This window comes from Pollachius pollachius (genome assembly GCF_949987615.1).
Source record: "Pollachius pollachius genome assembly, chromosome: 8".
Lineage (NCBI taxonomy): Eukaryota > Metazoa > Chordata > Actinopteri > Gadiformes > Gadidae > Pollachius > Pollachius pollachius.
The window spans coordinates 6,272,296-6,293,045 of record NC_136941.1 but is presented as its reverse complement, the minus strand read 5'-3'; the positions used below and the strand labels follow the sequence as shown (position 1 = coordinate 6,293,045).

The 20,750-nt window shown below is 46.8% G+C and overlaps 1 protein-coding gene across 1 annotated transcript in view; it reads left to right on the top strand.

Moving 5' to 3' along the window:
* The window catches only part of LOC307079812 (nephrocystin-4-like), a gene marked incomplete at both ends in the record, with an annotated part of 43,010 nt that overhangs the window by 12,350 nt on the left and 9,910 nt on the right, over positions 1-20,750 (top strand). Inside the window, 2 exons of the mRNA XM_079742320.1 lie at positions 890-1,026; positions 17,397-17,495. Of these exons, the coding sequence (XP_079598446.1) occupies positions 890-1,026; positions 17,397-17,495 (236 nt within the window). The remainder of the gene's footprint in view (positions 1-889; positions 1,027-17,396; positions 17,496-20,750) is intronic.

The window sequence follows — 20,750 nt, the reverse complement described above, 5'->3', positions numbered from 1 at the left end:
GTCTTCCGGATCCAGGTGTTTTTCTGAATCCCCTGATCGAATTGAGTGCTGGGATGGATCTTTTCAATTGTCTTCCCAACACGCTTACACCCTCAGTCTTCAGATAGATGGGAAGTACCATGTTTTTTTGTTGTTGTACCGCAATGGTGCGGGTTAGGTTTCCAAACACGAAGAGGAGCACTCAAGGAACATTTGCTCCGTAGAGCGAGCGGATGTGAAAAACAACGTTATACTTTATTTATGTTCACTTAGGTGTGAGGGCTTTAGACGTCACCACGCATCTGGGGTCGCTGTGCTGCCTGCGACGGCAGACTCGCACGGGGGCCAAACTCTTGAGCGTTTGTCTCACTTTGGCTAGCGATGGTGTCTTGACAAAACCAAGGTGCTTGAAGGTTTTTTTTCACATCATGGCAGCTGTCAGGGGATTGTATTCTTGAAGGCCCCGTGTGTGTGCGTGTGTGCGTGTGTGCGTGTGTGCGTGTGCGTGCGTGCGTGTGTGCGTGTGTGAAGGGACACTGCCTATATGAACTTGGACAGCAAATTGTGTTCTTGGCGGGGAGAGGGCTCCCCCGGCAGCTGTGAGTGGTTTAACCGATCCGAGAGTTAACATAGTGTCTGATGGCATTTGGAGGCTGATGAGAGGAGCCACTATGCGAAGCTGAAGCTGTGTGACTCTTCTTCACCATCCGAGGCCCGGAGCTCAGGATTCGTGAACGGACACACACGCACACGCACACGCACACACACACCCTTTTTTTGTTGGGAGGAATTTGAATCTCTTGAAGGACACCCTCGCTCACTCACAATAGAAAATCCGTTTCTGGGGCCATTTCAAAGTGAATATTGTATCATCTCGGTGGATCTCACCCTGCTTCCACCTTCCCTCCAGGTGACGCTCTGCTGAGACCCAAGCTGCTGAAGCGGACCCCCTACTGCCTGAGCCGGCTGACCGTCTCCCTGCAGCCCTCCTTGGACCGCTTCGAGAGCCAGCTCCTGCAGCTCGTCAGCGCCGACTGGGACGCCACGGTAGGGCGCGGCGCTCGATGGCTCTGCCGCTAACCCAAAGGGCCAATGTTCACCGCTAGACTCTCGCCTTTTCACCCGCCAGCGTGGAATAATCGACCGGACATCCCATTGTTTTTTAGATGTAACCCTTAATCTCTGGACCTGCCAAATTGGTACCATTTCTCCAGCCTCGGCGTGTGGCAGGTGTTCATATTGGACCCAGTCGGCGACACAGCGAATACCAGCCTGGGTTTGACCGTCCCCCGTGGTCCTAGGCTACCTGTCGTTCCCCCTCTCTTCTTCAACCTACCGCCCTGTCTCCCTTCCCTCTCCCCTCTCCTGTGAAGGCACTGACACATTTAATATTCATCTCTAGGGGCCCTATCTTGCATCTGGCGCAATTGACTTAATCACTGGCGCATGTGTCGTTGGGTTAAATTCATGTGCATCTGTCTCATCGGAGACTGCAGACGGTGAACTAGCGACATCGCCATAGAACCGCCCACAAAGCTACTTGCGCTTGGCGCTTCTCACTTGCATTTCAGACCGTTAAAATAGGGCCCTAGATGTTAAATGTAGACGTAAAAACAAAAAGAAATGGCCTGCCAGGCGTGAGATGTAGAGATGTATTTAATCCTGCTAATATTGTCTAATTAGATATTTAGTTTTTCGCCCGGCATCTCTCATGCTGAACCTTGGAGAGTGAGACATTCAAAGGCCCACATGCTCGACTGTATTTGTTTGGATGGAAAATTGCGGAGACGGTTTGTTTTAATTTTTTTTTTTGTTTGACGATAGCAGGCACAGCCCGATATGTCAATGCGAATTATAGCATTGATGTGGGAATACTATTGAATCGTTGTACGTCTCTAGACTAATAGACATCCCTCAACACATAAACAATCATCACTCACACTCTCTTAATCACTCACTCGGACTCTCTTATTCACTCACTCACTCTCTCACTCACTCACTCACTCACTCACTCACTCACTCACTCACTCACTCAGACACAACGTAAACAATACAAGGGGTAAAATTGTCTGGGCGATATTCCCTGCCAGTGCCTTCTCTCTTTTCAGTAGACTGCGCCAACACAAGGACTTACTGCTATATAAGAAACATTGGCTCCCTAAACACCAACGGATCATTTCTGTTATTTCCTTTGGTCTCCTGGGGCAAAGTGCCTGGCTACCAATTTCTCAGCTGTCTTCTCTCCATACTAAATTCTAAGGCTTCTCTTCATACTACAATCTCAGACTTTCTCTGCAGTGTTCTCTCCATACCACAATTTAAGGCTTGCTCTGAGTTCTCTCCAATAGTCACAGGCTTTCTATTGTGTTCTCTCCAACAGTCAAAGGCTTTCTATTGTGTTCTCTCCAACAGTCAAAGGCTTTCTATTGTGTTCTCTCCAACAGTCAAAGGCTTTCTACTGTGTTCTCTCCAACAGTCAAAGGCTTTCTATTGTGTTCTCTCCAACAGTCACAGGGTTTCTATTGTGTTCTCTCCAACAGTCACAGGCTTTCTATTGTGTTCTCTCCAACAGTCACAGGCTTTCTATTGTGTTTTCTATTGTGTTCTCTCCAACAGTCTTAGGCTTTCTATTGTTCTCTCTCCAGATGTCACGTCCGGCTTTGCCGTGCTTGGTGTGCCTCTCTCCCTTGTGTGTCGTTATAGCCTGTTGTTCTCTACCTCACCAATAGGGGAGTTTGTGCTTTGGGCCGTGCCAGATCCATGACAGGGTTGATTGGACGGGAGTTAAAAGGAAGCCATTCCTGTCGGCCCGCTCTCTATCTCGGCCTGACGCTGAAAGGCTGACTCGATCATTACCTTATTCTGCGTTACATTACACTGATATGCACTACACTTTTTGTTTGGCTTCTCATTACTGATTACGGTTGTATATAGTTAGTTTAATAAATATTGTTCTTCCTTTGATATCAGCGTGGTCCCCTCGTTCATGTCAGCTCTACTTGAGCCAAGTGGTCCTGACATAATGGGGGCTCGTCCGGGATATGAACCCGGGACCTCTCGCACCCCAAGCGAGAATCGTACCCCATAAGTATTAAAAGAGATGTAGCGAGGTACGTCAAAGCTTGTGATGCTTGTCAACTGGCAGGTAAATCAAATGTGTCTATTAAACCTGTGCCGCTACAGCCCATCAACTCTGTGGCCACGCCGTTTGAACACCTGATTATTGATGGTGTGGAACCACCAGGAAATTTGGCCGACTACGTATATGGATTTTGCCGGAGATTATTCTTAGCCTGGAAATTAGCTGCTGAACATCGGTGTGACGCGAAAACAAAAATGAAACGATTATATGATCGTAAAGCATTGGCTAGAGCATTCAGCCCTGGTGGCCAAGTGCTTGCACAGGTGCTCATTCTGGGTTCGCCGATTGGAGCTAAATACTCTGGTCCTTTAACTGTTCTGCGTAAAATCTCTGAGAGTAACTGGTTTCTACTCCTGAGCAGAGGAGGAAGAAAGAACACTGTCATGTCAACCTACTGAAGCCATATTATTCCTCACCATTTCACGTGGTGGGGGATGAAACTGCAGCTAGTCCTGAGGCGTTGGCTTTTGAGGAGGCACCAGCTTTGATCTGGGGAATCCAAACATTCCTCTCGTCTTTACAGAAGGCAAACCAGCGTCTTATGCGTTGGGCGCTTTTCTTGCAGCCGTACCGACTGTCCGTTAGACATATCATAGCGCTGCGAATGTGCTAGCAGATGCGCTTTCTCGGCCATCGGATGAGTCAATGTAATGTTCCAGTGATTTTGAATTTAGTTGAATTAATCTGTTGTGTTTCGGTCATTTGGTAGTGTTGGTTATATACAGAGTCCAGAGTCCCGTTAATGTGGGCCTCTGTCTTTTAGGGGGCCCGGCTTTATATAGTTAGTTTAATAAATATTTTTCTACCTTTGATATCAGCGTGGTGTCCTTGTTTATGTCAGCTCTACTTGAGCCAAGTGGTGACACCAACAGTCACAGGCTTTCTATTGTGTTCTCTCCAACAGTCAGAGGCTAGCTCTGAGTTCTCTCCCACAGTCACAGGCTTTCTCTGGTTGGTTCCCTCGATACATTCAAAGGCTTTTCTCTCCTATGTTCTCCATGCTAGAGCGATAGACTTTCTCTGGTGTTTTCTCTCCAGCGGTGGGAGGCTTCGAGGGAAACAAGGAACAGTCAGTATGACAATGCGCTCACTTTCTTTATCATCCTCATCATATTGTCTGATGTTTTGGATTCCCAGACGCTGAATGTTAGTGGGATTTAGCTCTGGTTTGAATGAGGCTTCTGGAGGTGATAAAAGTGACTTTTATAATGGAAATAAGGAGAGGAATATAATGCACTGCGAATCACCTTTTGGAACTCTGGGATGAAAACCAAAACATACCTGTTCCTCCTCATTATTCTTCATATGAACTGCATATTGTTATGCAGGGAGTGGGAGTGGCACTCCGAGTGGTGTGAGTGTATATAATGCATTGAACAAATGAAAAGTTATGAATAAACAGATGTTTCTATAATTATCCATCTTAGACTTTTTGGGGTTAACAAGTCCCTGTTCGAATAAAATGTAAATCAGCCCATGTGCTGTTCAACGCAATGGAGAAAGTTTGGGAAGGTTTAACTTAAACGTTAAATTACAACTTGTTCATATATTGTCAATCCACAGATTCATGCATGTAAAATCCTACATGTTTTCCCTTTAAGCCATACATTGATCCAATATATAAAGGTGCAGCCTACCACAATGTTAAAAGTACCTTCCTTCCAAGAAAATGGCCTATTTAACATGTGTTTAATTGAAGACTTTAAGTGAAATCGTAGCAAAAACACATTCGGAAAATCACATTTGTTTTCGCTTTAACCGTGCGCCAAGTTTTTGCAGATTCCTCAACACTTTGGGCTGGCAGTTCTTCGACTCCTTCACTCCTTCCAGCGTGAGGCGTAACACATCGTTGGTCCTCAGTCGATGAGCTGTCAGCCATTAGACAGCCCCCCCCCCACCTTGTAAAAACGAGTTATTCACCTCTGAAAATAGACAATGATGTGTTATACCCAGCTTGTGTCACTCCGTCACGGCCCCCCAGATGTTGGGGGGGATGGCGTGGATCCATCTGAACCTGTGATAATCAACCCGCTCCGAGTACCCAGGAGCCACACGCTCTGCCGGTGGGCGCTGAGGCCTCGCCTCAGGGGGTTGTGTCAGGGTCAGCGTGTTCGACGCCCAGCCTAAAGGTACCGGGTTTGATCCCCAGACTCAAGATGTAGAACAATGTGATGGGAGTAAAGAGGATAGTCGTATAGTTAACGATGGCGCATATCTCCCCCGTTCCTGTTTCAAAGCTGTTGCACCTCAGCTAGAGTTCATCTTGTTAGTTAGCCAGCTGCCGTTGCCATTTCCACATCCAAGTTTCACATGCGTTTTATTTACACATACATTTATTACATTAAATGAAGACTGTGATGATGGACAGTGTCAGTCACTCTATATAGTACCGTACGTATAAGTAGAAAACTGTCCTCCGTTTCTGCTTGACTGGCAATGTATGACAACCTTGACACCGAAGCGGGCTGACAGCTATTCCTGACAGGAACAAAATGATTATCAAGCCAAGCAAGGGCGTAGCAAAGAAACACCCAACTTCTCAAAGTATCACCCCAAACTTTTCCTTTTTCTGCCATTGTAAGGGGAAAGAGTGAGAAGATCGACTCGTTCACACCCGTCGCGTGTTGAGTGACATGTTCCGACCATCATTCCCGCCCCCCTCCCCAACACTCCTCCCCGTCCCTCCCTCCGTCTCCACCCCAAGAAGTTCTTAAGTGAAAGCCTTGTCACACGTGTCTCCAGCTGGTGTGGCTGGAGGAGGGTGGAGTGATCCAGCTCCGACTCACTTTCTTCTTCTTCTTTTTCTTCTTCTTCTTCTTCTTCTTCCCTTGTCTAACTTTGGCTTGCATGACGACATTCTCACGTCTGGGAAGTGTTAATACGCGCAGGAGCCTGCTAGCTGGCAGCCTGCTTGCTGGCAGCTTTTAATTAAAGCAGGTGTGTGTGTGTGTGTGTGTGTGTGTGACCTTATTAGAGGTGTGACTACAGCAGGGTCGTCATCAAGCTTTATCGTAAAGTGTTACTGACACCCCGACGTCTGCCACTAGATCCCTACTGTTGCCAAGACTGTGTGTGTGTGTGTGTGTCTTTCTGTATGGATGTTTAGCTGTGCATCTGCGTGCGTGCATTCTCTCGCAAGACATCTTCTACGTTTGCGTCATGTGACTGCCTGAGTGTCTATCGGTGCCTCAGAGTGAATTGCATACGCTCGTGTGAGAGGAAATAGATGCATGTGAAATGATTGCGAGATGGGCAAGAATGCTGTTCTTCTGACGGCAGCATCACAATCCAGCAGTGAGCACGTTTAAATATAGCCCAATAAGTGTCCATCACACAATAAAACCAACCGACTGATGGAGATATTTCCCTTCAGTATTGAATCCCTGCACATGCACATGAACATGCAAGGAAGAGGTATTCCACGGCAAGCGATGATGGCGTTTCTATCACGGGACTGGGGCGAAAATGGAAGAATAATACAAATATCAAGGGGTCAAAAATAAATTAATCAACTAACGCCCAGAAAGTGATCATTTGTAGATGATTTGGTGGCCTTGTCCGCCATCTTGGATGTGCTGTAAACAAAACCCTGCGATTCCCAGCATACCTTTTGCGCCATGTCTTGCCTGCACACTCCACTCCAACCCCTCGCCAAAACCCGACAGTGATTCCAGTACGTGAGGATTCCTCTAACACAGATCCCCTTTTGTGTGAAGGGCAAATCAGGACAATGTCAGGACCTGAATCGATGAGCATTATACGGTATTCGTATGAGAAAACGATTTTATGACATTTTGTTGGGCAGGACGGTCTAGAGACATCGGAGTATCCTGCCAACCAAATCCACCGAAATATCGCCAAAGCAATATCGGATTATATGCCACCAAACTTTCCAATAATAAAATAAGAATTTGGTATCTTTTTGCAGTCTTGTTTTCAATATATTATACAGGCTGCGTCCCTACCGCACGGCAAGTTGATGTAATTTCTGTGTGCAATATTGCATCAATGTAGCACAGCTTTATAGTGCACTTACAGAACAATTCTGGAGAGCAAGCTTCCACCATGGCTTTACTTTCCTTTAACCCCCTCACCCCTTCTCTAAACTCCCCCAAAAGTTTTGTTGTTGCTGTGCTCTCCTTGTAGACATGACGGCTGTCTGTCCATTAGAACTGGCCTGTTTGCACCTTTGCGAGAGAGAGGGAGAGAGAGAGAGAGACCCCCCCAAACGGACCCTGAGGTGCACTAGGCCGCCCCGGGCCAATTTAAATAAGGTTGGAAAGAAGGAAGAGACAACGACTACTCTGGAAGCACAACTGCCCCCAACAGATATGCTGGTTAAAAAATAAAACCACCAAGAGGAGAATCATTGCACCATTTCTTCACGATTGTGCACATACCAGTTTTTACTGAATTCATTCATTCATTATGGAACTGGTAGGCTGTTCCCTAACCACTGATAGCATACTATTGTCAACAGCTCCTCATTGGAAGTACCTCCATATACTACCGTATTTAATGAATACATGACATCATGGACCTGGTTGGCGGTTGGTGTCTCGCTCAAGGATAGGACCAGGTAGACTGTGGACACCAGAATCGAATCCGGGACTTTTTGGCCTGGAAATCAGACACCCTACCCACTGACGGCGTGTTGTGTCCAACCTTGGGCTTGTAATGGTTCCTCGTTGTAAATGGAGCTTGACTTTGTCCTTGAACGTGGTCTGTGCGTCACCTCCGGCCTGTGTGGTATGTGGCCTCCCTGGTGCATGACAACGTTATCTGATCCAACATGGATGACCTCAGAGAAAATCATCCCGCCCTGCCTCGGATGGCGCAGAATCTGTGGAATCAGATAGGATGAGGGGGTGTCCTCAATGGTTTTATTCAAACCTGGGATAATGGGTGGGCTATTTCTGGATGAATAAGCAAGGCTTGGAGATGTGCTTACTTGGCAGAACTGTTATTTTTAAGGAAATTGTATTGAACAAAGTTATCTCGTGTTAGGACGAGTATTTGACGTTCTTATCATGAAATTATCGCAAACTGCCGATTTATTGTACATCTTAGTGAGCTGTCTGGCCTCTCATTGCCTGAGGAAAATAATTGAATTTAACTTGGGAAATAAAAATGGAAAGTCAGTGAATAACTATTAAAATGAACAGTGTTCATAAACTGAATATATATTATCTGTTAACTTGTTTTCAGATGAATGCGTGTCAAGCCATTTTTCTGATGGTTTATCAGTTGTTTATGCTACTTTTATCATTTGTTTCTGTTTATGTAGTTGTCAATCCACCTTTGAGTGTGGAAGCTAGGTTATTATTGACATAATACGAATAACATATTTTCCCTCACAATTCTGCTGAGATAAATATCGCTGTATATTCAAACAAAATCAGTGGGCAAACACACACCAAGCATCAGAGCTATAGGCTCCGAATATAGGCACTCATAAATACTTTTTGATCATTGTGTGGGTCTAGCGAAAGTTAGCTGAAGCCAATATAAAGAAGAGAAAATAACATTACATTAAAGCTGGACCCCCACAGACCTGGAAAACCACCATCTTTGTATAAATATTCAACTAGATATCACCCCTAAGGAACCTTGCTATCATAAACAATCAATACTTGCCTCTAAATCAGCATTTCATGTGATTTTTCTGAATCCCACACAGCAATTATATCTTAGACGATGGGAGGGGTGTTCATGAACCAATTTTGCTGTACTGTTTTTGTGTGGTTGATCCGATGAACCCTACCATGTGACGTAAACAATGTCTGGGCTGTAATTGACACATTCTCTGTTTACCACCGCGGAGAATCAATACAGTGTTGGCAGCCTTCACAGCTTGACTCGCAGGGAGGATATACTGGGGGGGAGGAGTAGAGGAAATAAATCAATAATTGGCTTCCGCTGACTAATTGGCGTCTTGTAAAACTAATCAACCAACAACCAAACCGACACACACGTATGTCCCTGCCGAGCTCTACTTTGAACTCGGGCCGAGCGTCTCTCATAACTAGACATCTAGACCACTCTCTCACCTTACACAAGGAGTTGGGAAAGTTTAAGCTTCTGTTGCGTTATTGCGGCTGATGCAGTTTTTCCGTTTCACTGAAAAAACTAAATAAATTCCCTGCTGGTACCATATGCCGCTTTTATTTAGAAAGTGGTCGTTAATTAGCGTGTCTCGGTTGAAGGGAAGCGCGTTGGGGCGTAACAGAACGAGGTACATACTGTACCAGGGTACAGTATGTTTAACTGGATGGTTCTTTGGCTGTGGTGCGTGGGAGTGTTTTTAGCGCTGGCTGAGTGAGCGCGGTGCCAGTGTAAATCTGTTAAGGCGAGGGGCAGTAGGAGGAGGACGAGTGCTGCATGCTAATGCCGCGCTTTCCTTTCAACAGATGACTCACCCACAACGCGCACACACACACACACACAGACACACACGCAAGCGTGCATGCAGGCACACATACACAAATTGACTCACATGAACACAAGCACGCGAGAACACGCACACGCCAACGGACACACGTACAAGAACAGACACACACACACACACACACACACACACACACACACACACACACACACACACACACACACACACACACACACACACACACATACGTGTAAATGGACAGAAACACATGTATAAATGGACGGACACACATGCACTCACTCAATCTAATAAACGGACAGCCGCACACACACATACATGCGCACATACAGAGGCCTCACATGCACACACCGGCCACACACACAGCCCACACCTGGTTCCCTATGTGCTGTTCCTTTGTTCCCTACTAGGCAAAGTGAGTGTCTCGCCTCCCGGAGCAACAGGTAAGAGCAGCCTCCGCTAATCACCAGCCAGCATGCCCAACCAGCATAATATCATCAGTGCAGAGTATGAAAGATAATTAGTCACCGATTCACAGGAGCAATTCAATTATTTATCTGATTATACTTCTCATTCTGGCCCCTTGCTTTAAGCCCCGGCGACCGCGGTATCTCACGCCAACGCGGAGGGGCCCCGACCACTTCTCCAAGGCCCGATTCGCCGCGGCCGTGTTCCACTTTCCTGTCAGCCTCACTGCCGCGTTCTTTTTGAGGCGCCTGTCTCTTTATTCAACACTTGACGTGGCGTGTGTCGTTGGCGTGTTTGAAGGAGTGCCTCGCACCATAAGATATGATTGGACACGCAGGCCTAAACATCAACCCAAGCAGACGGCACGGAGAGGGTAAATGGCTACGTTTGAAGCGCCTCTGGTTAATGCAAAACAATGTATGGGTGTCTGCACATTTGGCACCTGTGGTAGTCATATCTCTGCCTGGAAGGAAATGGTCTCCTTACTCCAGAGGGCTTTGGGGGAGGCTTAACATAAATATCTGTACGGTCACACTTGTCTAAGGTAGCACAATTAACCCTTACCTAAATGTAACCATCTGTAAGGTCACACTTAAGACCATTTCTAAGCTAACACACTTAACCACGTAACCATCTCCAAGTAAAATATTACGACCATGTCTAAGATAACACACTTAGCCCTTACCCTAACGTAACCATCTCCAAGTAAAACATTATGACCATTTCTAAGGTAACATTTTCTTAAGTGAAACAATTTCTCATGCACACAATAACTCCCACACTTGTTACTCCAAATAGTGCTACTTGTAAATCCAATGAAAGGATTCTGATGGCGGTGGGCATGGATGAGGTTTAAGCTCCAGAGTTGTGAGTGTATCATTAATCTTTCCATTATTCCATTTGCTCTATTCTTTTATAGTTTTTCACTTTTTCATTCACATCACAAGGTGGCCGGGATACCAAAAAAATGCGGTGTCACATAAAAAAATTGGTTCCTTCTGCGTGCTGCTGCCCAGGTGCATCTTGGGTAACTCTTCTCGTAGGTGGCTCGGGGACAAACACACTCAACAATGATTATTGTTGAGCCGTTTGAAACACAAATGCATTGGGTATATTTATATATATATATTTATATGTGTCTCTCAGTTTTGCTTTCTGAGGAGAGGAGAATTATTTTAGAGTTATCTCAGACACGCCGGAGAGCACTTTGCGGGTGTGCTTTGATTTCAAAGGCGCATGGTCTTGTTTTCGCCTGCAGGGACTGCAGACACATTAGAAATGTGGGTTGTTGTGTTTTTTCTTTGGCAGCACAAGTGGCTCTTCTCTTGGGCTCCCAAGGCCCAGTGTGTCTGTGGGGAAAATAAAGTCTACTTATTCCTTACTCTTAACTCTGCAGACACGCAGTGGAGCTAGGAGCCCCGCTAGACAATAGCAGCAACATCACAGCTTGCTAAAAAGGGGATATTATGTATTATTTATCCATATATACATACCTTGTTTGTCTTCCGAGGTGCACTACATTTTAGCCTAACTTCCGCTTATACTATTAGTGTTTAGAAGTATGTACCCCCCCCCCCCATCTTCAGTACCTTGGAGCAGTTACTGTAATTGGAAGACCACCACCACCACTTCCAACATTGTCATCATAACGTCCTCCACCATCATCGCAACTATCACCACCACCACCACTCCCACTATTCTCATCCCCAACAAGATCACCTCCAGCCTTATTACCACCGACCCCACCACCGTCATCACCGAACGCATGCATTCTACCATAACATCCACCAACAACACCACAGCCCCATATCCCACAGCCCCTCTCCTGAAAACAAACAGCTAACGCCCCTCCTATTGTTTACATTATCATCTGGGCTTGGGAATGAACTGCCTCCCAATGAGTTATCTTCTCCCCGCTCTCTCGCGTTCCTCTTTCGGCGTCATTTTAATGAGCACACACACGTTTGTTGCTGTGCATGGGAGGTAGTGGCCGTGGAGGATTAGATCACTTCAGAGTTCACACTGCATTCCGGTGAGGTGAACCGTTATCAGACCGTGTGTACGTAGCCTCAGTGTCCCTCAGCTGTCTGATCTTTGCAACATGATGACGTTAGCGGGGAGGCTTCATCAACATCGCACACAGACAGACAGACTGACAGACTGACAGAGTTGTGTGTTTGCGTGTGGAGGTTGTCTGTGGGGTAGGGGCACTGTGTGTGTTTGTGTGCGTGTATGGTGGTTTTGATAGGCGTGTCCGTGTGTGTGGCACCACAATACATCGAGTGTGACACACACGCCAGGGAGCAGCGGACTGAAAAAGCAAGCCTTGGCATATGTAATAATTGGTAGTTGAACGCTGTCATCTGAATCCACCTATCACCATAGGACATGTGTCCACGCAAGACAGTAAGAATAAGGGCGTAATGTTTTGTCGCCCGGTCGACAATATCATTTTCATGTAAAAAAGGAATCGGATCAGGCCGGTCCTGCCTCCCACTTGTTCCGGGAGGGAGGGTGGTTCCACTATCACCTGAACACAAACCACAGAGACGACCTGCTCCGGGTGGGCTTGGCAGACCGGGCCCGCTCCCATGTTGCCGGTCGCATGAATAATTCGGAATGTCAATTACTGTGTGATCAAGGCCCAAGATGCGTCCGGGTTGCATTCCGTGCGTGGTTTGATCCCATGCGCACCCTCAGGGCCATTTGGGATGGAGTCGCCGCGCGTGCATCGTCATGGCAACCAGTGGGCATTAGTCCGAGCGGCCGAATGAATGGTGATGGCAGGTGTGACGCAACCGACCTCGGAGCACATCTGCGTGCCTCTTTCTGCAGCAGGTCCCAGCACATGTATATCTGGATGTGTGTGTGTGTGTCTCTTATGTTATGTATGGGCCTATAAGGATGTGTGTGTGTGTGTGTGTGTGTGTGTGTGTGTGTGTGTGTGTGAGAGAGAGCAGAGAGAGAAAGTGGGCAAGGGGAGCAAACGAAAGTTAGCAAGGGGCAATTGATCGGGGGGAGGGAGAGAGAGAGGGAGGAAGAGAGAGAGAAGGAGAGGGGAGAGAGAGAGAGAGAGAGAGAGAGAGAGAGAGTCACTGAGTGGGAGAGAATGACAGAGAGAGGAGGAGCTCATCACTTAGACAAGTCCCGCTTCTGTGACACAGGAAATGGAAGTATAATTTAACTCGGCGGCCATTTCATTGTTCTCTCTAAGCTCCTTAGCTCTAAAATATTCATATTATAGCTGAGGAAGCCTGGAGCCTGTGACGGCAGCAGACGCCAGTGATGGGGGGGGCGGGGGAGGGAACGGAGGGATGAATCCCTGATGGAATGCCACCTAATAGATCGGAAATGAATATCCCAAAGTCAAGCCGACACGTTATGATGTGCGTAATCTCGTTCGCTCTGCGTTATCTAGTACAGCACTCAAAGTTCTGCCATTTCTCATATGGAACATGAAAAGCCACTGAGAGCAACAGACTCTTAAATGGTTAGATCGTTTACATACCGCCAACCCCCGGCCAATCAGACGCCAGCTGAAGACGCTCAAGTTCATTCGAGGGAACACGATATGAACCTGAGATCGTGCGTACGCTCTCCTTCTGTTGTTCTGCCTCCCTCTACCCCCACAGCCTCGCTTCCCCACAACTCTTAATTACGACCGGTCTGTATTTTTTTTGCCATGGAACTGTACGAAACAGCCCAATTTCAAACCGCTACGTTTTCATAGTGGTAGCGCCGAGACGCCCGCAAGACGCATCCAAAAGAACAGAGGCGATAAAAAAAGAAAGATAATTGAATGGAGCCGGAGCTAATGCGATTCCGCTGAGAAAGGCAGGAGTTACGCAACTCTCCCTAAGCCAAGCGATGTGTCTGCGTGACAGATATATGTGGCCCACGCGCGCTCCCTTCCTATAGCTTAGCACCAGCGCTCAACTCCTCACGGCGTGACATGAAATGAACGCCCTATGGATGGTGCCCTCTGGGTTTTAATTATATAAAGAAAACAGCCAAAAAAAAAAAGAAGCCAAAACTTTTTCCTTGTCGTTCGCTTTCCCTCCTTTATTAACTTGTCTCGCAGTCCCCCCTCCCCGTAACACACTCTCTCTCACTCTCTCTCTCTTTCTCTCTTTCTCTCTCTGGTCTCTCTCTCTCTCTCTCTCTCACTCTCTCTCTCTCTCTCTCTCTCTCTCTCTCTCTGGTCTCTCTCTCTCTCTCTCTCTCTCTCTCTCTCTCTCTATCTGGTCTCCAGCGAACTCTGCTTTAGGGAGAAAGTGATGTGTGTGGGTGGGGAGGGAGGGCCGGAAGGAGGGATGGATGGATGGATAGATGGAAGGAGGGAGGGAGGGATGAAGTGAAGTGTGGGGGATTGGCGATGTTGGGAGGGGGGGTTGAAGTAAGGGGGGGCACTGATCCCTTAACTGTCGAGAAAGAGATGTAATGGAGTGAGAGAGTGAAAGATGGAGAGAGAGATGCAATGGAGAGAGAGAGAAAGATGGAGAGAGATGTAATGGAGCAGGATGATGGCGAACGGTGTTACAAATATAAACCCAGCAGAAAACGGCGTCGGTGTATGTGGGCCACGCGATGGGAACCCAGGCGGGCCCGGCAGCTCCTAGCAGCTCGGTGCCGCCTGCCTATGAGCAGCCAGCGCTCAATTGATATGCTAATTGGATAGAGAAGCTGTGGGTGGATATCGAGACGGTCTTAAAACGACAAACGTGGACATGGGGGAGGGAGGGAGAAAGAGAGCTCACAAGGGAGGGGGGGGAGAGAGAGAGAGAGAGAGAGAGGAATAAGGCTTAGAGGAGGGAGACAAATTGGAATGGGGACGGGGGCGTTCGCTCGGTACAGTCAATTACAGAGCAATCTGACAAAAACTTGTGGATATCTGCGAAAAAAATAAAGACTTTGTTTCCTGTTTAGATTTGTGCATCGCCTGCTTGCTTGATTTACATATTCATTTCACACGCCGACTAATAACGACTTGCTCCAAACCGTGACAGTTATTATTAAGCTTTCTTCAGGGGAAAAAAAACAAGTGGTCCACAGAAATGTAATTTGCAATAATTATTTGGGTTATTACTTAATTAGGTTGTGCATAGATAATGCATTAGCATGGTTAATTTACACTATTATGGAAACAAACAATAAGGGTACAAGGAAATTAATTAGAATATGTTGTGTTCTTGTGTGTTTCTGATGTTGGGTAATCTTGGATAATTATCAAATAATCATTTTCAGAACCCATCAATATCAATGTGTACATTTACATTATTAAGATTTAGGACTTGCATCATGATGGAGAATGTGAGACATGTCCTGAGAGGCTGATAAGACCAACTGACTCTAGCTGCCACTGGCCTGCTCTGCTCTGGCAGACTGCCCCAGTGTAGAGAGGCCCCTACCACAAAACTCTCTCTGTCTGCTCTCATTTAGCCAGCATGGGCCTTGATACAGACAGCAGAGCCCTGTCAAAGTCACCTATAGGGTTAGTTACTCTACAGGACCCAGGGAGATGTTATTTTTAAATCCTAGACAGGCTATTCCAGTGTATCAGGACAGAAACAAAAAAAGTATATCTGGAATAAACTAACAATCCACATTGAGTTATGAGGCTACATTATTGATACTGTATAATATTGACTGCACAACCGTAGACACTTGTGTGTGATGATCAATGAACATGATACACGTGTCTGAAGAGAGTTAAGTAGACGCATGAAGTAAACAGCGATATCTTCCTCTCAGGAGACTGTAATCCAGATAGACAGACAGTAGCTCTGTGATTGTGATACTACAACAAAAAAGACAAGAGAACAGTCAATCATTTAATTGTTTTATAGATTTAAATTAATCCACTTATTTAATAGGCCTTTTATATCTTCTCCCATATGTTACAATTCATTTTAAGCTGATCTGATGAGGCGTCTTCTTCTGTCCGTTGCCTTTGTGAGCAATTGTTATGACTAGGTGTCATGGCGTCGTCCTACTTAACACCGTCATAAGCCACAAGCCGAGTTTGAAGGTCTGACATCTGTTTCTTCGCCTGTACTTCTATAATCCTATGATATATATTAAAGTGCTGACATGTGTTTGTGAGATGGACAGACCTTTAACAACAGCTCAAACTGTGGCCTCAAAACATCACAGTCTATGATATAAAAAAAAAGTAAAATACTTTCTTTCAACTGATCCCGGTGAGTCATAGGGAGTCCCGCATCACTTAACAAATGAATTATTATTATTATTCATCTTGCGCTCATCCTGGTTGTCAATGATGGCTGAGGACCACCATTGAGTGATACAAAATGGCCAGGAAGTGAATATGGCCAATTACACCTGCAGTCAATGTGTACAATTTGTAGACGAGAGGCTCACAATGAAACCAAAATATTAAATTAACCCCTTTGGTCTCTGTGGGCCAGTGTTTGTGGTGGCTAATCTCTGTAGGGATAGTGGATCTAATATGTTGAGCTCAGAGCCCGCTGCCCTCAGCATCCAGGGTATTAGCAGCGCTTGGTTAAAAGTCTTTTTGAAGGCACGCGACCAGAGGCTGGTACGAGGAGATAACGTCTGCACTCTTAAGACAGGCAGGGCTGGATCCCGTGCACAGCGTTATGTAATGTTGAAGGCGTTAGATAAGGGCACGGAGCCTGCCGGAAAGCGTGGCCAGAGATATCCTATTTGGGCTTGGCCTTTAGGTTATGACTTCATGGATTTGACAAACATCTCGGCCTGGTTTCTTCTCCATCCTTTCCAGGGGGGTGCGGTTGCTGTGTGGCCTTGGTGCTTCGATGCAGAGCCCAACTCTCTAAGCACTAAGTTTAAAACGGTTATTGCCAATAACCGTTTTAAACGAAAGCGGCGTAACTCATTGCAACAGTGAATCATTTCACAGAATGAATGAGAAGCAGAATGTGAACTTGGGGGGGATCGGGATCGTCTCACGAGGCGACCCTGTCACGCTCGTCCTCCTGAATGTCTGTCTTCATTCCGCCCGCACATCTAGTCTCTGACGTGGGCCTGGCTCTCCTCGCCCACAACATGCGCACGGAGGGAAATGTGCATCAAGATCTGTTCTTCATGCGCGTCATGCACTCATAAGACTCGCACGCAGCTTCTGGCTGGGAGTCAAACAGCCGGTAACACTGATACAAAGGGTCCATTAGTGAACCGTTAATTAACATTAGTTATCACAGTTGTAAGGATTAACTGACAATTTACTCACAGTTAATTAAAAATTAAATCATGGTGTTCATTATGTAGAAATAGGGTTTTGGGCAACCCTAACTCTGACCCCAACCCCCATGCTAATGTTACCTAACAATGCATATTAATGCATCAACTAATGTGAAGGAATGGTTAATGAATGTACCCTGATTGTACCCCCCACCACAGGCCGGGGTGGAGGGCCCGACGCGGCCCGGCGTGGTGGTCCAGGAGAGGAGGCTCCACGTGGGGGTCCACAACGGCTGGGGCTTCCTGGAGGAACCCCAGGTGGTGCTGCTGGAGCTCCAGGTGCCACCCGGAGGAGGAGGAGGAGGAGGAGGAGGAGGAGGAGGAGGCAAAGGCCGGGGAGACAGCACCACCAAGCAGTCTATGCTGCCCAAAGACAGGTGGGTTCATAAGTCAGCGGACAGTGACTGGAGCCGTGGGCCCTGAAAGCTGAAGGGTTTCAAAGCCCTAAAGTCCAGCCCATCGTCAATGCTAACCCTGGCAAACTTGAATCCACTATTGGCCTTTTTCCACAGACAGTACCAGCACAACTCGCCCAAGCCAAGCCCTTTATGTGTTGCGTGGATAAGTATGTCACTGCAGTTTCGCGAATGTGTGCAATGACGACCAGCCCACATTGAAGAGGTGCTTCATTCTAGATGGAAATATGACGTGCCTGGAACCAATCCAAGTCGTGCCACGTCAGTCGTGGCGAGTAGCGCTTGTTCTTTCGGTTGAAAAAGGCCATAAGATCCCAGGTTTTCCAGGAGCCCGTGTTAGTTCACAACAGAGGTGTACAAGCAGCTGATGGGTGGTAGTAGGTAGTACAGGAAGCAGGTGGCAGCGCCGGGGAAACCGGTACAGTAGGCTGTTCATTCAGCCCGGGAAAGGTGCATCAGCTGTCAGACGAAAAACAAATGTTTAAACAAAGACGGCGTCGTGTTGGTGAGGTTGTACGGCGTGCCTGTTATTATGATGTTGCATCACCTGCTCCGGGGCGCTTTAAATGATAGATGAGGCCCGGCGGGCGCGCTCGGTCTGTTCTGTCTCCCTTTCTCTTTGTGCATCATCTCACACCTCGCAGCTCTCGCTCGTTTGCTCGCTCGCTGTGCAGCCCGGCCCCTCCTCCTCCTCCAGCTAACCCCCAGCCAAGCACCTGCCTGTTACCACCGCCCCGCAGCACAGAGACTGGGGCAAACTGCTCTGTCAGTTGAGGGTTGGATTGCTCTCGGAGAGGGAAACACTGTTTTCAGAACAGGTGCAGATTTAGCCCCCAGAGCGTCATGGGGAGCGGACGGCTGGCTTGAACACAGTACCATCAACAACAACATCAACAATACCATGACATGTCCACCAATACTACCGCCAATACAAGAAACACAACTACCAATACTACCGCCAATACAAGAAACACAACTACCAATACTACCAATAACAAAACTACAACTACCAATACCAATAACAAAACCACAACTATCAATACTACCAATACCAATAACAAAACAACAACTTCCAATAACGAAACTACAACTTCCAAAAACGAAACTACAACTTCCAAAAACGAAACCACAACTACCAATAACGAAACCACAACTACCAATAACTTAACCACAACTACCAATACTACCAATACCAATAGAAAATCCATACCACAACTACTAATACCATAAACAATACCACCACTACCAATACTTCCAATACCAACACTACCAATACACATTAGCAATGATTTTAAAACAAATAACAATACCTCCAAAACTACATATCTTAACATATATTTTTTTATATTTGCTTACTTGCTTGCTAACTTAATAATGGCATCCGTAATGCTATGTTATAAAGTATTGAGAGTTTCTGAATATTTTTGATTGAGTCACACCATGCATATTTGATAAAGAGCAACAGAAAACAAACTTGTTTTAAACGGTGTAAACCATATTCGATTAAACATGATATATAATTTACGAAGATGGCGGACTCCCTCGCCCACAATACGCTTGTAATTAAGTATTTATATGAAAAATCACACACTGTTTTTCCTCAACTATCGCAATAACGGCTCAATTCAAGCATAATCTTCATCCGTGGTGGTGTTGAGGGATCAATCTACCACACACAACCAACTCATTCTATGCCCCCGGTGGGAATTTGTCGGGTAAAAGCAGGGGATGAACTTTAACGGCGCTCTTTAAAAATAAATGACCCTCCCTCTTGTGCACGGTGTTTACACGCGGCTTACCGTCGACCTTGCCACCAGAACCAGAGCACTCTGACATCACCCTCCGCTCTACGCAGCCCACCCTCAAGGATCACTAAGCGCCGTCGTTAGTAGCTGACCTCCGACCCCCGCCGTCTGTCCTCGTAAGCGTTGATCCCCCCCCCCCCCCCACAACATCATGGTGTTATGGGTCCCAGGGGTCTCTTCTTGTTTTATAGCCAATCAGAGATATGTCTCATAATGCCCACCCTGAGTGGGCTTGTGTGTGTGTCATGAGTATGGGTGGGTGGGTCGTGTGTGTGTGTATCTATATATATGTGTCTGTATGTGTGTATGTGTCAGATAAGTGTGTGTGTGTGTTTGTGTGTCAGTGTCAGTGGGAGGCATGGGGTTCTTCGGTCGGTGGCGGGTCACCCTTGCACCTTCCCAGGGAAATAAGGTCCCTCCCTTGTTGATCTTCCATGCCAACGTCCCCCACGGTCCAAGCCCTCTGATCGGAGGGCTTAGCTGCGTCAGAGAGCAGCGTGGTGCAGGCGGACAGCCTCCCCTGGGCATGTTTCAGCCCTGTTGGAACGATAGAGACTCAGAAGCCTCCTTGACGTGGTGTCAATGCTGGCTTCTCGTGGGTTCAACCAGCACCAGAGTCAGATCCCCGTACATCAACGAGGAGCGGCACCAAACATACAGCTGGTCCAGCTACATTCGCTCTTGCCCTCTCCTTTTCACACAGGTTCAAATGCATATGACCGTGGTTCTACCTGCGAGACTACCTTCTTTTCTCGGATTCAGTCATATTATCTTAAAGCCGAACTTTTCAGGGGAGACGGGATTGAACCAAATACTTCATGGGGCGGAGTTGCGCCTTGGATGAGACTTTCAGAAGGGGATTTATATTTCTAGTACAGTCTACACTGTGCTGATTTAAAGCCGTTACGGATATTTTTTTTTTGACTGCTTCTGGACAAATTTGTGTTGGACAATTACCCTGCTCACAGATCCCCCGCCTCCTGCGACAGGATTGGTCGAAAACAAGCAAGTTGCGCTAGAAAGTAAAAAGTCCTGTTCCCCAACAATGGCTCCCCTTGGCCTTTGACAGAATTGATTCCATATTGTTCCCTCCGTCGCCCCCTTCTTGAACCCTATTCCAGTGAGTTCACGTCAGGGCCCATAGCTGAGATCTTTTGTGCTCCTTATGGAGCGACCAATCACTAAAACCAAACAACTTGACAGCACCAAACACAGGTTATTGCCGTCGCTGTTTGCTATTGGCTTGGATCAGTGCCCCGTAGCTACAAATGCAATAACCAGTATGTCACCAG